The 18044-nt window shown below is 41.4% G+C and overlaps 1 protein-coding gene across 1 annotated transcript in view; it reads right to left on the bottom strand.

Annotated features, from left to right (window-relative positions):
• Window positions 1-3020: 3020 nt before the first annotated feature.
• The window catches only part of LOC101857215 (ADP-ribosylarginine hydrolase Tri1), an 18837-nt gene continuing 3813 nt past the window's right edge, over window positions 3021-18044 (bottom strand). The window contains exons 2-9 of the mRNA XM_035973199.1: window positions 16869-16988; window positions 15468-15617; window positions 13298-13441; window positions 10356-10513; window positions 9004-9157; window positions 8185-8343; window positions 4685-4815; window positions 3021-3893 (exon numbers count right to left, since the gene is read on the bottom strand). Coding sequence (XP_035829092.1) covers window positions 3836-3893; window positions 4685-4815; window positions 8185-8343; window positions 9004-9157; window positions 10356-10513; window positions 13298-13441; window positions 15468-15617; window positions 16869-16988 — 1074 coding nt within the window. The 3' untranslated portion in view covers window positions 3021-3835. The remainder of the gene's footprint in view (window positions 3894-4684; window positions 4816-8184; window positions 8344-9003; window positions 9158-10355; window positions 10514-13297; window positions 13442-15467; window positions 15618-16868; window positions 16989-18044) is intronic.

Raw genomic sequence — 18044 nt, 5'->3', positions numbered from 1 at the left:
ATTTAAAATTCAATCAAGCATTTTCCTGCAACATTTAGCGACTTCAGTGCCTTCTTGTCCTATCTCCATTTTTTTTTTAACATTGATGAAAATGTGACGTCTTCTTAAGCTCACTCTTTGTTATGAATTGTTTTCAATGTTGAAAAAAATGGAGACAAGACAAGAAAGCACTGGGGTCGCAATTTTCTAAGAACCTGTGAATGCATAGACATAGAAATATACAACATATAAGTATATCCGAAAACACATAGGTCGCTTTTGAGCATAAGTGGGCTATCCCAAAAAATGCTGTTTTGAGAAAATCCAAGGTAAAGTTTTTGCCCCTTGTTCAGTTTCTTTAAAAGACAAGGAGAGTTGTCTCTATAACCAAACAAATGTATACACCAATGAAACCAAACTTCTCCTATAGGTAGGGCAATGTCCACTGTTGATTTGGGTAAAGATTTCTGGAAACCTCCCCCTTTTTATTTTATAGTAGAGGTTTTACGGCGCTCGCAACTGCATAAGGTCATATGAGCGCCAAGGGGTGGGTGTCGACAGAGAAGTCTTTACAGGAATCAGACTTGGACTGCTCACCTCTCTAGCTTCAACAGCACAAAGTCTGCTTCGACTATCAAGGCACCCCGGAAATAACGGGTCACAAGAGTGTGACAAACATACAAAAGAAGTAGAGAAAAATGACAATAGTAAGGATGAGGAAAGAAAAAGCAGCAGTTCCCTGTTGTAGACCAGGCACAGTTGAGCGTCACATGAATCAGCCCATTTACAATTCTACTGTGCTTGAACGAGAAATGTCCCCCCCTTTGGGAATGGCCTCAAGACACTACAGTCAGTGGCACTGCCCCGGGGGGTGAGAAACCCCCCCAAATCTGGGTTAGCCCGCTTGTCCTTAACAGCGACCATATGATAAAAAGTACATGAGGAGACATAGTTCTTCTGGAATGCTGTAAGTTACCTGCTGCTCATTGAAAGCTCCAATATATATTGCACGTGAATACATTTGGTGATATATTTATATATATATATACAGAAGCATGGGTAAGAGAACTGACTTTTTATACATAAAAATACATGTCAACAAGAAACATAAAAAGTGTTTTTTGTAGCAGTCGCAATTTTATAAACCACGTCCTCCACCAGTCTTTTCCCTCAGCTTAGTTTTAGTTATAGGAATTGTTTCTACGGCATTTGTAACACAAATAGCTCATAATATAAGTTAGTGGCGAAGATTAGGTGTGTTGTTACAAGAGAGTTGACATGATACAAAGACAAGAAGGAGATAACGACAAATTTGATGTTTTGGCAAATTAGCTGAAATCTCTGGCATATCACTTCAAAGTCAATCAAAGAACTCCGAAGTGCTCACATAACAGAAGTAAAAGTTAAAACAGTGACTAAAATCAATTCTACGTCGTCTGCCAGTCAGCAGCACAAATATCTCAGCTCTGGAAGTTTTCTACTCTCGTTAATGTAGGCCTCTGCATAGAGAGACCAGTGGCACTGATCAGCACTTGAAGGAAGTTTATTATAACGTAGACTTGCATGTAAGCCACAAACAGATTGTCTGAAAATTTAGCGCACACCACAAATGCCTTCCACCCCTGCCAGGGTATAGAGACCACATACAGAAGTAAAATAGGTGTATCTGCCTAAACTTACGATTGGTTGGTTACATGGAATGTTTCCATCACGACAATCTCCACCCAGGAGGTGAATACAACATCACTCTGTACATATTTAACTATCATCTCATTTTTTTACGTGAATCCACACATCAACTTCGGTTTTTCCCACAAAAGAAGAACGAGGCACAAACAACAGTTTAAACAAAAAACATGATCATAATCTAAAAATTTGACATAAATTTTAAAATGTCATGGACTGCAATTTCCAAAGCTGTGAGCACTCCTGGAGACAAAACTTCCTCTTACAAAATGAATCTTTGTACATTGTAAGGCCCATCAAACAGATTTGCCTATTTTAAAACTTGAAAATCAGTAACAATTAGCATTTGTTTCAATAACAAATGGTAAAATTCCGTAACATCTGATTTCTAGCCTACCTTACCTAGCATGTTTAGAAGCTAAAAAAAAAACCCACCACAGTTTCAAATCCCAATTGTCAATAATTACTTGGAACTTGGAACTTGTATTTTCACATAAATCCCATGGTAGATCACTACAGGAAACCTCTTTTTTCACACTGACCATCTACAAAATCTAACAATAATATCATGTGTCATGGTGAATGGAGCGGGGGAATCAGGCGTCCGTCAAGTTTTGGCCGAGTGGAGTTAACGGTATCATCTAAAAGTAAAAGATTGTTCATTTCTCTTGCATTTGATGAAACAAAAAAATACCCATCGACCTTGAGAAGAAGTCAAAATATTTCCGATTGAAGAAGGGGGGGGGGGGTCCATCTGGTAATCAGAGGTAAAACTTTCAAGACAAAATGGCCCCAAAAGTTTGAAAAGTTCCACAGCTTTAGAGTAATTAGAGTCCTTGAGAACCGAAATCTACACTTTTTGTGCCTTTAATTAACAGCTTTCAGTAAAACCCACACAGAACATTATTTTGGAATAAGAATAAACAGTGCTGAGCCCCCCTCCCTTCCCCCCCCCCCCCCCCAATTTTTTTATTGGTAAAAACTGTCAAACCGACCGAAAAATACCCTCTTCTTCAATTTCACAATTCTGACGAGCGCCTGATTTCACCACGATGCCTCACAGATATCACTGTGTGTGAGACATGACAAAAAGCCATCAAGTCAGTGTGAGCTAGTACTTTAAGGAGGAACCAGAAATCTAGACCAAGCAAAAACTGAATGCTAAAAAAATGTAATCTCAGACTGTTCGCTCCCGACACCATCAACATGACGAGGGAACACAAAATTTCCGACAAGATACATAAAAGTTTTAGTTTTAGTAAGAGTTTTACAGCACTTGAAACACAATAAGGTTATATAAATGCTGAAGAATAGATGTGTTACAAGAGAGTAACATACACAAAAAAGGAGGAGAGATCAGGACGATAGATGTTTGATAGGAAAGAAGAAGCAAACCACACCAGAGCACCTGCCAACAACGCACAATACATAAAAGAAACTCTGGCAAGCGGACAAAGCTTGGAGCAGACAACATGATATAACATTATACAGAAAACAAACTGTGGTGTACTTCTCTCCAAACAAAGGTCCGCAGGATCCAGCCTGAGACGCCAAGCAGCAGCAACTATGGTGGTCTGCCTCTTCTCCTCACCCCCTTCTACTTCCTCAAACATTTCGTCCTTTGTCAATGCGCTCAGCATCAGCCAGAGAACCGCGCACAGACCAGGCAGCAACTATGGTGGTCTGCCTCTTCTCCTCACTCCCTCCACTCCCCCCAACATCTCGTCCTTCGTCACTGCTCTCAGCATCAGTGAGACAACCGTGCGCGCACACACCAACAATGGTCTGCCTCTTCTCCTCACTCCCTCCACTCCCCCAAACATTTCATCCTTCGTCACTGGGCTCACCGTCAGTCAGAGAACCGCGCACAGACACCAGACACACCAAAGCTCCGTACCTCACTCCAGACACACGCACAAACAGAATATATCACAACCACCATCAGCCCCAGTAAGAACCTGGTTCCCTTATTCTCCTGGCTGTTCTATTTTTTAGTTTTAGTAAGTGTTTTACGGCATTTGCAACACAATAAGGTCATATAAGTGCCGAACGACTGATCTATACAGTTCTGATTGTCACTCCTGTCTCCTTCCTCCTTCTCCTCCCCACTTGTCCTCCCTACATCAAGATTCAGCCAGTTTGTTCCACACGCATCACCAACACCAGCCCATCACACGGTAGACTCCGCCTTGGCCGTCGCTCTGCCTTGCTCCATCATGTGGAGATATCTGAGGAGGAAAATGGTCAACTTCTCAACATGCATCTTTTAAAGTTTTCATAAGAGTTTTGCAGCACTTGCAACACAATAAGGTCATATAAGTGCCGAAGAATAGATGAGCTACAAGGGAGTAAAGACGATAGATGTTTGATAGGAAAGAAAAAGCAGACCACACCAGAGCACCCGCCAACCACCCACATGCATTTTTACCTGGGCGTAAAACAAAAACTATCTTAAAATGATGAATAGTATTGATCTACACGAAACGATGCAAAAAAAGCACATTTCATTGTAAAGTGACAAAATAAATGGGAAAGTCAAAAAGAACTAGAAAGTGCACAGGTTATTTCCCTTAGCTTACAATTATCACTTATCACAAGAAGATAACGCCACCCTCTTACCTTCCCAAAACAAGAAACAGACCACGATCTTCAGCCTACGAACAGAACATATACAGCTCAACTTTCACTTGAACAGAATAAAACCAGAACTTCCCCCAATGTGTCCCTTGTGTGACTATGCATATGAGACTGTGGATCATCACCTTTTCCACTGTACAGCCCTAAATGACATCAGAGCTACCCTTCTCCCTCCGAGACCTAACTTCGACAACACACTCTACGGAACATTACAGCAACTGCAGCAAACCTGCACTTATCCCTACATGGCATTGGACAGAAGGGCGAGAGCCCAGCTGTTGCTGGAGCCCAGCTGTTGCTGGATCGATAACAACAACAACAACAACAACAACCTTCCCAAAGCGTAACTAGAAAAGACATCAACAAACAAATCAACGGGTACCTGTTGACCAGCTCGTCCAGCCATCCCCGATGTCGCAGACCCTCCACCCACGACGGGGGCACGGCGGGAAAGCCCAGCTTACAGCCCAGGAGGGCACCAGCCACAGCACCATTGCCGTCAGCGTCACCGCCCTGTCGCAGACACAGTGTCATGATGATAATAACATAATAGCCCTGTCGCAGACACAGTGTCATGATGATAATAACATAATAATAATAATGATGATGATGATAATAATATTATAATAATAATCAATAATAAGAATAAAAATCAATAATAATGATGGAAATAATAATCAATAATAATAATGATAATAATCAAGAATAATAAGAGATGCAATGTATGATAATGATAACATAATAATATTGATATTGACAATGGTGATAATAATTGGAGAGGTGCAAAGTACAATAATGACACAATAATGATAACAATAATAATAATAATACAATAATGACACAATAATGATAACAATAATAATAATAATACTTGCATTTATACAGCACATATCTGTGTTCTACAGCAAGCTCTATGCGCTTTACAAAGTACTATCAGTAGCGAAGCGTCCATATAATTAAATAATCACTGCTTCCCTTCCTAATTTTGAAGCATTGCTGCAGTCAAATTCCCCCATAGATGTAAACCTCATAAATTAAATGTAAAAAGACGTTCATAATCACCAATGAATAGTATGCCTAACATTTAAAACGGTTTCATTGTCACAGAAATGACCTGTTCACCCCTATCGTGTCACTCCATAAGCAGTCCACGGCGTTACTTTTCGCCCGATTCTGTTACTTTTAGTTCGCGTGACTCAGCAGCCCGCCGGAGCTCCCCGGCTCGGGGTCATGGGGTTAATGAGCCCTGAAGCGACTTTGCCGTTGTCGGTCAGGAGGTTCGCATTTTTGACTATGTTTAAAACGATATAACTTCTTCCCCATCCCACATAGCAAACCATTATGCGGATGTACTAAAAGCTCAATGTCTTGAGATTTATTCTGCGTTAGAATGGTTAGTTTCTGTGCCTTAGTTTTTGCTCTAGACAAGTGTTTGTAGAGTACCCAATTTGTCCTATTTTAGTTACAAACTTATGAATAAATGATTGTTAATTCAAAAAAGGCACGACAGATCTCTCCAAAATCTGTGTTAAACTGACTACGAATATCATGTCTTTTACCATGAGAAATGTTAAATCTGTGGTAGTAGTAATAGTCAAGTTATAAGAGAAGAAAGATGCACATCTGCATATTTTAACTAAAGACGATCAGCGTTAGCTCTTATTTTACTATTAAACAAGAGAAAGTTACTCTGCGTTTGTTCATGAATCATGCTGTGTCTGTGGCAGCCTGCATACAACTAAAAAGATATAATATAAGCGATTAAAAAAACCACAAAACCGTGTAAATATATGGGTAGAGATAAACTTCTTGTATGGAATAAAAATAATGACAGCTAAAACATTCATTCTTAGTTTTTGTGTAGGAAATATGCGCGGACACAATTATGAATGTAAAGAAATCAGTCACATTGTCAGTTATTGCAAATGGTCATAGAAACGGAAAAAAAGCTGGAAACGCCTGGTGCTGTTTCAGTGTCCCTGGAAAGCTAGAAATTATTCTTATAACCCAATTACGAGAAGTCATCCTTATTATTCAGTCAACTTACAAAACCTAGACTTAGCGTTTTAAGGAAAGCAAGGAATTTCTGGAGTGTAACAGATACTGTTCGTGTATTAGATCTACGTTGAAGATGTATTCTAGCACTAAAATCGATTTGTACTTTTCATAGAGAAACTTCATGGTAACTTTTATAAACTTTCGAGAAAATATGCGAATATTCACGATTATATTAGACACATAAAGTTGTATTTGGAGGAATTACTTCATAGCGAATTGTGTGCCCGATGGATAAAATTGTAAAATTACAGCCTTCTATTATAAGCGCAGATACCATGTTTTCTGAGTATCTGCACCAATGTTATGTCGTTATGTCGTTCACGTTCCAAAAGTTCCACAGATTTTGACGATCCCTTTTTTTTATATTGATTTTTTTTCATTCACGCTAGTCAAAAAAAATTACAAATTAGCATTGCCGACTCCAGCGCGTCTAACGAAAGAACCCCCCGCGGCAACTAAAATTCCACTGCCGGTGCGCCGTGAGTCGCAAGCTTTGATTAAGTAAGTTTACAGTGAGGCTGGAAGAGTCTACCAAGAGAGTTGAAGGGAACGTGTGCTACAGTCAAAACTGTTTCATTGCCACATATACCCTGTTCACCCCTTTCGGGCCACAGTTATAATCAGTCTCAAGCACTGATCAGGTAAGCGAACTATTACACTGGTCGAGTCTACCTCACAGATGTGAGGGAAACTAACTCCTAATAATCTCTCACTGCTGCGAGTGCTCGTTTTTTTTTCCTCGACTTTTTACTGTCCTATAATTAGATTGTGACCTCGATTATGACACCGGCTCCTGGCCGCAAAACGCTAGACAAAAACAGCCAAATGTGAAATAAAAAAATTAATAATTGTCGAGTTCTACCGAGGAGTTTAGTCTCACTGGTAGTACATACTGTAGTACTGACATCTCTGCTTCTTTGCTTGGTGTATTCACATTTAAAGATAAATTTAATGTTTGTTGGAATAAATATTTTTAATGAGATACTTTCCCGATTATTTTAGCAGTTGAATATGCAAACAACATGAATTCAGGATTTGTTTTCATTCACAACGCAGTGTTGCCGCCTCAAGTAAGATTTTTGTGTGATATCTCATCCAGACCCTGTCTGGTCCCATCTCACTTTGATTACTCTGTCAAACAAGTCAGCCTTCACCCCTGAGTACTATCATCCCAGCAGACCACAGAACACTCAGAAACATTCTCAGCTTCTTGGGAAGCATACAGTGCAAGCAGCCAATTAAGAGTTCATCAAACACTAACAAACTGACAAACCCTTTCGCCATCTATGGCCGGTACCCATTGCCACCTGGGTGAAGAGAGGAAAACTGGTCTAAAGTGCCTTTCCCAAGGACACAACGGCGGGTGAAGCAGGGGTGTAACTAGAGAGTAGCATACAAAGAAAAGAAGGAGAAGGAGAGATAAGAACAATGGAAGTTTGATTTTAAAAAAGAGAAAAAAACCCAAATTAGAACCACCCACCACCCACCCACAACTGTATTTCAAAATCTTTCTCAAACACTTTGACGTCACATCTCGCCCATTGTTTCTTTGGATGTTCCCCCAAATGCCTTTGCCTTTGACAACAGGAGTTTTTTTAAAGTTTGCTCCGAGGAGTGGTCAGGCGTGTCTCAAACCAGCTCCTCATGGAGACAATTAGCAGGAAGACCCTGAGGTGGACGCTGGAAAGGAGAGAGGAGCAGCTATGGACATGTGCCGCCTGCTATGATTCTAGCTCTGGATCCAAGTAAACAGGAGTTTTTACTCCACGAGCCTTGAGATGGAAAAAGTGTTAAAAAATGAAGGCAACGTGTGGGAAACCTCACCTCCATGACAATGTCCTGTATCGCGGTCCGGAAGTTCTTCTGCTTCAGCGCCCAGAATCCGGCCCCGACTGCCTTGTAGGTGAAGCTCATGTTGCCAACGTCGCCGAGCTCTAGCTCCTTCAGCGACCTCGCCAGCATGTGTCGCTTCAAAGACTTCAACTGGAGGCCGGGAAGAGAGGGAGAGAGGCCGGGGGAGGGTGAGAGGGAGAGGGAGAGAGAGGGAGAGTGCCCGGTTAGACGTGGCGAAAGAGTTAAAAATCAAAAACGATTTTCTAAACAATATAACCTAACATTTGTTATGTGTGTATATACATCCTGTTTTGGTTTTAGTAAGAGTTTTACAGCACTTGAAACATAATAAGGTCATTTAAGTGCCAAAGATAAGATACTTATTTGTTTTAGTAGGTGTTTTTTGGCACTTGCAACACAATAAGATCATAATATAAGTGCCGAAGATTAGAAGGTTTTAAAAAAAGTTTTACTTAGTGTTTTACGGCACTTGCAACACAATACAGTCATATAAGTGCCGAAGATTAGATGTGTTACAAGAGAGTAACAAACACAGAAAAAGAAGGAGGGGAGATCAGGACGACAGATGTTTGATAGGAAAGAAGGAGCAAACCACACCACAGCACATTCCACCAAAAATGGGAGAAATAACGATGTTGTTGGACAACCAGCTATCCTTCTCCTCCTCCCAATGACTACACCCCCCCCCCCCACCGACATCCAAAGTCTTCCTTTTGATCTACCGCCCACATAAACAAGCAAATCCCAGTGGCCACCCCACATGAAACCCATCCAGACCCCATTGTTCACCTCCTCCACGGGCCGGCCCAGCAGACAGCCCGAGGCGTATCTGTAGCTCTCGCTGATCACTTCCTCCACGTCCAGCTGACCACTTTTCTTCACGTGTTTCTGCTGAAGCATCAGGGATATGGCCGTTGTCACGGCAACGCACGACGCCGCACATCTGCACAGAGATCAGTTTTAATAGAGTCTTAACGGAAATGGAAAAGGCGGGGACATCATGGAAACAGCGAGAAAAGGATGCACTGGAGAAAATATGTTGTGGATGGCCTATGCTCCACTGTGAGTCAAAAAAGGGCAAGAGAGAAGAGAGAGGTTTTACGGCACTCGCAACTGTAGAAGGTCATATGAGCACCAAGGGGTGGATGTCGAAAGAGCAGTCTTTACAGGGAATTAGACGTACTCTGCTCACCTCTCTAGCCTCAACAGCACAAAGTCTTCTTCGACTATCAAGGCACCCTGGAAATAGCTGGTCACAGGAGAGTGACAAATATACAAAAGAAGTGGAGGAAAATGACGATAGTAAGGATGAGGAAAGAAAAAGCAGCAGTTCCCTGTTGCAGTTCAGGCACAGTTATGAGCATGACGTTGATAAATCAGCTCATTTACAATTCTACTGTGCATAAGAACATGTTAATGTCCCCACTTTGGGAATGGCCTAAAGACACTTCAGTCAGTTGCAGTGCCCTGGGGGGTCACCTGCAAAGAGCATGGGTCTCAACTCAGAATTTTAAAAAAGGAGGAACTTTCCGCGTGATCGCGACAGAAGACCATTTTCCCGACAAACCCATAATTATTATACTGTTTAACCATAGAATTAAGAAATAAAAACCATCAATTTATCAAAGCAAGGTTATTTCATAACAATTTGAGGGTTTGGAAGATAATTTCAAGTAAAAGACGCACTTACCAAACATTTGCAATCTTGCTTATGTACAGAAAGTGGTGGCGCAATACTGGGTAGTGGAGTTTAGCGGAGAAAATGGAGGTAACAGAAATCAGCTAAATAGCGGAATATTGAGACCCATGAAAGAGGGAGGAGCCGAGAATGGGTCCCCATTTTCTCCTAACATTTGTCGTGGAGTCACTTTAGATACAGTCTTTTTTTACGTGAAAACAAATTGTTTGTTTTAGTAAGTGTTTTACGGCAATTGCAACACAATTAGGTCATACAAGTGCTGAAGATTAGAGGTGTTACAAGAGAGTAACAAACACAAAAAAGACGGAGCAGAGATAAAGACGATAGTTGATAGATAGGAAAGAAAGAGCAAATGCACTAGAGCACCCGCCACCCACCCACTAACAAAAACTTCCAAGTAAGTAGACTGGTAGACCTGGCAACCACATCCCTGGTCTCTTACCTCGGGTCGGGGTGTGTGATCATACAAACTTCCGTCGTGTTCTGGAGGACTTTGGCGTGGGCATTGTAGTAATGGATTCCCAGAATAGCTGTACGGCTCACCGCACTGTTGCTCGCCCCGGCCTGCTTCGGCCCGTTCCTCCAGCAAATGTTCGCTGCCTGGAAATGGATCGAAATGCAAAAACATTTTGAGCACAAATCACAAAAGAAAAGTCCAACTACCACCTTGACAGATTAGGCCTGAGTGAAACACACCGGCCTGGTTAAGGGGAAATATTTCTGAAGAAAGAAAAGAAAAAAACAGTTCTTTACTCAGCATCAACTAAAATTGGAAAACAAAGAGTAGGAATCCTTTTACCTCTTTTTATCCGGGCTACGAGTATACTCGTATCGAGGACCAGTCCGGGCTACGAGTATTCTCGTATCGAGGACCAGTCCGGGCTACGAGTATTCTCGTATCGAGGACCAGTCCGGGCTACGAGTATTCTCGTATCGAGGACCAGTCCGGGCTACGAGTATTCTCGGAACAGTGATACGGTCACGTCAAAGAAGCTAGTTCTGCTTGTAATTACCAAAATACGCAAATACGGCGATACTAGCTCTGTCTGAATATTTTTTAATTTTCCACTGAACAGTGGTTCTTTTGTTTTTGATGGGTGTAGAAGCTTGAAAGATGTCTCGAAAATGCACATTCACGACCGACGAAGTACTTTTTGAAGTGGCGCTGGGTTGTGGGGGGGGGATGATACTAATTTGATGAAAGTGACTCAGAAATAAGCGCCCTAAATTCCATTGTAGATGATAAGAAACAGGACTTAGACCCATCTAATAGCGATTCAGATCATGGTGAAGGGGTCTGTACTGGAATTAGTTCTGTATCGATGGGTAGGGCTAGATCTAGATCTATAAAATCCAATGGGACGTCGTGGGCGTGGCAATCAGGGTCAAGTTCGAGGGTGGAATACACCTCAAAATCTACATTGTGCTATTGGTGTATTTCTTAACCACATACATTTACAAAAACTACATTCAATTTCTAACATAACTGCCAAATTTCCTTAAAATCTTAGAGTAAAAGTAAGAAATATAGCACTTTGAACTATACGCACTGACTTCCCACTCATACGGCGCGGCGGCCCCAGGACGGGTACAGAGTCCGTGGCGGTACGGCTATGATAAAAAGAGTTAAATGACACAGCAAGAACCAACTGGAAAAAGAAAATGAGGAAGACCAACTAGAAGCTATAGAGGCACAATAAGAGATGAGGCAATCACCCAGGGCCTGGATGTGCCATGGACAGACAAGCGTGGCGTAGACTGCTCTCCGCCTTATGTACCTGATGGTATATGGAGTGAGTGAGTGAGTGAGTGAGTGAGTGAGTGAGTGAGTGAGTGAGTGAGTGAGTGAGTGAGTGAGTGAGTGAGTCAGTCAGTCAGTGAGTGAGTCAGTGAGTCAGTGAGTGAGTGAGTGAGTCAGTTAGTCAGTCAGTCAGTCAGTCAGTCAGTCAGTCAGTCAGTCAGTCAGTCAGTCAGTAAGTAAGTAAGTAAGTAAGTAAGTAAGTAAGTAAGTAAGTAAGTGAGTGAGTGAGTGAGTAAGTTAACACTGCTCTCCGCCTTATGTACCTGATGGTGTAGGGAGATGGTAAGAGTAAAGTAAGTAAGTCCAGAGAAGACAGTTCAGTTCCTTTGCTCTTCAGACGAGGCCCTACAAAATAGAGAGCTAAACTCGAACCTGCTCGAAGTCTTAACGACAACCTGTACAAGACAATCCCCTGCATATACCACCACTTCCCCCTTTGCCTTATTTATTTTCTGAATTATAATGACACTGGCCAAGAGCTCCCCTTGTTTTATTAAATAAAACTGTATTCTTCTCAACAATGGATTTAGAAAATTTCGACAGTACCTTTATCCTTCATTTTTATCTCTTTGGGGATGGTTCTTATCTCTAACAAGGGGCGGCTCGTCGTCTGTAGAACGACCAAAGACCTAGCACATCGATTCCCTTTCTATTATAAAGACACATTTTGACTGTACCTTTATTTTTTTTCTCTTTGGTGATGGTTCTTATCCCTAACAAGGGGCGGTTGGTGGTCTGTAGAACTGACCAACAGCCCTAGCACACCGATTCCCTTTCCATTATAATGACACTTCACTGTGTAAGACAGACACCTTTCCACTATAATGACACTTCACTATGTAAGACAGACACCTTTCCACTATAATGACACTTCACTATGTAAGACAGACACCCTTCCATTATAATGACACTTCACTGTCTAAGACAGACACCTTTCCATTATAATGACACTTCACTGTCTAAGACAGACACCTTTCCATTATAATGACACTTCACTGTCTAAGACAGACACCTTTCCATTATAATGACACTTCACTGTCTAAGACAGACACCTTTCCATTATAATGACACTTCACTGTCTAAGACAGACACTTTTCCATTATAATGACACTTCACTATGTAAGACAGACACCTTTCCATTATAATGACACTTCACTATGTGAGACAGACACCTTTCCATTATAATGACACTTCACTAAGTAAGACAGACACCTTTCCACTATAATGACACTTCACTGTCTAAGACAGACACCTTTCCACTATAATGACACTTCACTATGTAAGACAGACACCTTTCTCCCCCACAACCAGTGGCAATCTTAAACAATTCCGACAGTATACTCAACAATAATTAGTTTTCGTAAGAGTTTTATGGCACTTGCAAAACAATAAGGTAATATAAGTGCTGAAGAATAGAGATGTTACAAGAGAGTAACATACACAAAAAAGAAGGAGAGATAAGGACGATAGATGTTTGACAGGAAAGAAGGAGCAAACCACACCAGAGCACCCGCCAACCCCCCACTTCAACAGAACTCTTAACACAATAATCAGACACAGAGAAGCAGCAGCAATGAGCCTACATCTTTTGGAGCCTCTGAGAACTGTGGATGAGCGATGACAGCCTTGGTGTACTTGTCCAGACCGTAGCCGGCGGTGTCCCCGAGCTCTGGGTAGCCCCGCTCCGACCAGTCCATCAGGCGCTTGGCGAGGTCTGTTGTTGACACCTGGAACAGAGATGACGGATCGTCATATTGGGAGAAACCATGCAGTGTAGTTTCATTTATTTCCTTTTGTTATTGTAAGGTTTTATGGCGCTCGCAACTGTATACGGTCATATGAGCGCCACGGGGTGGTTTAGTTTTAGTAAGTTTTACAGCACTTGCAATGCAATACGGTCATATAAGTGCCGAAGATTAGAGGGGTTACAAGAGAGTAACAAACACAAAAAAGAAGGAGGAGAGACCACGATGATAGAATCAGACGTTTGAGGAAAGAAGAAGCAGACCACACCAGAGCACCAACCAAGGAGTGGATGTCAACAGAGAAGTCCAAACGGGGAATCAGACTTACTCTGCTCACCTCTCTAGCCTCAACAGCAGTGTCTGCTTCGACTATCAAGGAACCCCGGAAATAGCTGTTCACAATAAAGAGACAAACATGCAAAAGAAGTAGAGGGGAAATGACGATAGTAAGTATGTGGAAAGGAAAAACAGCAGTTCCCCCTATGTTGTTCCGGCACAGTATGAGCATGACATTGATAAATCAGCCCACTTACAATTCTACTGTGCATAAGAACATTTTAATATCCCCCCTTTGGGAATGGGCTAAAGACAACTTCAGCCAGTAGCACTGCCCAGGATGGGTGGGGGAGGGGGGCTTACAGTGTAGTCTTGTCCATAAATGGTATTTCCACACATAAGACATCCTGTCTTTGCCCGCCCACAAGTGATGGGGAAGCAGTTGGTTACTCATTGAATCTTCTGTGTACATTTTTTAGATGAATTTGAGAGCGCCCCAAAATGTCTAGGTCATCTTTCCGGGAACTTTCCACTTGGCCTGGAGGCCTTTCATTCTTTTGAAACGATGAACATAACAATACTTTCACAATTGTCTTTAAAAATCCCTTGGTTCAGGACCAGAGAAAGGAAAGATATGTTGCCATATTGTCTAGCAAGAAATTTATGACGAGCCTTCTTTTCTGACACAAAACAATGCATACATATATTAACAAATAATTGGCCAATTGCAACCTTCACTCTCTCACCTACATGTAGTTTTTGAGTTCTTTGAAAGATCACGTATTCGTTTTAAAATGTTTATTACTCCATTTCATTTCATCTGCATAAATCAGATAGTTATAATGTGAGTGCAGCAGAATAACAAAACTACAACTGTAGATAATAGGAATCAAAGCAATGATGGTACTAAGCACCCCAACTCTGAGGATAACTCTCAACACAACTTCATCAAAGCACCCAGACAACTTCATCAAAGCACCCAGACAACTTCATTCTTCCTACAAAGTCGTCACGAGAGAAAAATATCCTCATGTGGAACTGATGGGGTGGGGTGGGGTGGGGTGGGCAAAAGAAACAGAGGAGAGAATACTATACCTTCATCCTCCTCCTCCCACTAAACTGGTAACAAACAAAACAGTGCGGTTGAAACTGCTCTCTTACAGTACACAGGTACCTCTGTCTAACACAACACAACCACCGTTAAACGGCCACTTCCCACTTTCCCACCATGCATTTTTTTAATATGTGAGGTGAGCTGACAAAGTGGGTTACTTCTCGTAATCTACAAATGGAGATATCTGTGAAAAATCGACACTTGGGTCAAATTTTTAGACTTTCTATTGATGCCATATCTTTAACTGTTCCATGCCATATATTATTTCATCCTCATACATTGTAAAAACTTCACCTATAAGTGTAAGGTATATATTTCCATAAGGTTTGAATCCGAGAAGTAACTTTTTTAGTCAGCTTACTAAACATATCATACTGACACTGTCTACGACATCCATCTGCCAAGGACAACCACTTTTCTCCTCGACATTACGCGACCTCAGTGCTTTCTTGTCGTATAATTATTTTTTAAACAGTGAAAATGTGACTTCTTAAGCTCACTCTTATTTATGAACTGTTTTCACTGTTATCAAAAATGAAGATACGACAAGAAAGCACTGAGGTCGCGATTAGGCGGCCGTCAAGGACAACTCGTGACCGTGTATATATGTATATATACCTGTCCTCTGTTGTAGATGAGCGACTCGGTGATCAAGAGCATCATGTCGGCTTCATCTGTCCAGTCACACAGCTGCCACTTCCTGCGTGTGGTGTCATTGAGGAGCTTCTTGTGACCCAGCTCAAGCTCTTTACAAACTGAACCATACACCTGCAAAACACCATAGCAAAAAAATGATTGGAAATTCTATTACATGGCCAAGTACAAATGGAACAACACACAGTCGAACCCTGCTCTCTTATTTCTCTCCTAAAATTCCTATGTACGTTTTTTTTCTTTGACAAGTTATTTTAGGCTCAGGGATAATTAATTTAAGGTGGCCAATTCATGCACATAAAAATGAAAAAGAATGTATTCATGACCGGAGTCTAAATGATTTCATTGCTTCAAATGAATATTGTGTACTTGGCTTTGACATTTTTATTGCTTTCTTTGAATTGTTACTGTACTGGGTTCTTTAACACTTTGCCCCCATGGGACGCTGACCGGCGACAGTGTGATAGAGACAAAAAAATGTTGCAGCAATGATCTCTTTTTAGACATGTGTATGCACAAGTCAAATTTCCTTTCTGAATAGTTTGTGTGGCCTTTCAGGTCGAAAATTAGTTTGTATACAACAATTGGGGTAGATCTTTTTTTTAAATGTTGAGTAAACCTAACACGAGTGCTGCTTTACTATTAAGCCATGATCAGAATTCGGGTGAAGATTAATGAGCTGGATCTAAAGAGTTTTCAGTTCCGATTTTTATTCCTTTTTTGGTAAACATGCGATCATCACTTACCATTTTCTCAGTGTATGTTAAAAATGTCAAAATGGTTGATGTATTTTTTTTCGAGATACAGGAGTAGTACTGAAGTACGGCATCTGTATCCTGGTCCGTGGGGACAAGAGTTGTGTGCTCCGAGCGCTGCGGGGGTGGAAAGTGTTAAGTATCGCCTCTGTATTTTTTTTCTTTTATAAAATAGTAGAGGGTTTTACGGCGCTCGCAACTGCAAAAGGTTATATGAGCGCCAAGGGGTGGGTGTCAACAGAGAAGTCTTTACAGGGAATCAGACCTAGACTGCTCACCTCTCTAGCTTCAACAACACAGAGTCTGCTTCAACTATCAAGGCACCCCGGAAATAGCAGGTCACAAGGGGGTGACAAACATACAAAAGAAGTAGAGGAAAATGACAATAGTAAGGATTAGGAAAGAAAAAGCAGCAGTTGCCCGTCGTAGATCAGGCACAGTTATGAGCGTGACATGAGTCAGCCCATTTACAATTCTACTATGCTTGAACGAGATATGTCCCCCCTTTGGGAATGGCCTAAAGACACTACAGTCAGTGGCACTGCCCCAGGGGGAATCGCCTCTGTAATGGGCTACCAAAATGGTACGAGAAAACAAGTAGAACTCAAACCTTGTGAGCCTGAGCCTTGGACAAAGACTCTGTCAAATGACCAATGGCATCACCGGTGACCACACCGTACAGTGTTCCCAGAATCTGATCATAGGCACGGCCTGCTTCTCTTTGAGCAACCTGAAAATTGAAAAGAAGACATCAGTTGTAAGCTAAACACAAGAGTTGACCATGCAAAAAATTTACCAAAATAAATTCCCCACTACAAATGTATAGGCTTCCAGTTAACTCGCCACACTGTGAATTAGTCACATACCTCCAGTGATCTCGTCACGTACTCGAACTTGTGAAAAACGTGTGGCGAGTTCACCGTGGATTGGAAGGCAAACTCACACATATGGCAACCTTTAATGAATAATTAATATTTTTTAAAAGCAAAACCAGAGTTTATTCAATCAAAATCGACATGTATATATATATGTCAACCTTTGTTAAACAAAAAACGGACACATTTTGGGTTGCAATATAAAACCTGTTTTTAAAATGTGCATTTTGCAATATAAAACAAATCTAAAATGGTACAGGATCACTGGTGGAGGTAGTGTGATGAGTCCGTGCTGTTATTTAGAGATACTTTTTTTTCGGTGAACTCACCACACATTTTTCAGCTGTGTCGACTTCACTGGTTCCCTACAAATATGCTGAATGCTGCCATACTACTGTGTTCCAAATTATGGAAGTGGCTATTCTCATACGATAGACCTCTCATCTCGGGTGAGACTTGCCAGCGTTGGCTATTCTCACCCGGTGTGAAACACACATCAAACAAGACCTGTTTGTCCTAATTTCTGAACTGTCTATCGGTTTGGGTTATCAAACTGACAAAAAAACAAAGAAAAAAAGAAAAAAGATGTTACAGCTTAACAGAAAACTAAATTGGTCGTCTACTAAGATGCTACAGCTATTTCACATTTTCGAATCGAGCCGAACTACGCGTGTCGCCATTTTGTTTTGCCTGGAAGTTTTCGCTTGGTCTACTCCTTCAAGGTCTTCTCTCTCACTCTCTCTTTCTGAATACTGTCTATCAGTGTGGACGATCAATTTGACAAAAACAAAGAAAAAAATGATGTTATAATAGCACAAAAGTAAATTAAATCGGTTGTCTAAAAAGATGCTACGGCTATTTTGTTTTGACCAGGAAGTTTTCGCCACTCCTCTACTCTCTCTCAGTCTCCC

Source organism: Aplysia californica, unplaced genomic scaffold (assembly GCF_000002075.1).
Source record: "Aplysia californica isolate F4 #8 unplaced genomic scaffold, AplCal3.0 scaffold01058, whole genome shotgun sequence".
NCBI lineage: Eukaryota > Metazoa > Mollusca > Gastropoda > Aplysiida > Aplysiidae > Aplysia > Aplysia californica.
Note: the sequence above shows the minus strand (reverse complement) of the source record. Positions and strands in the feature narration are given on the sequence as shown.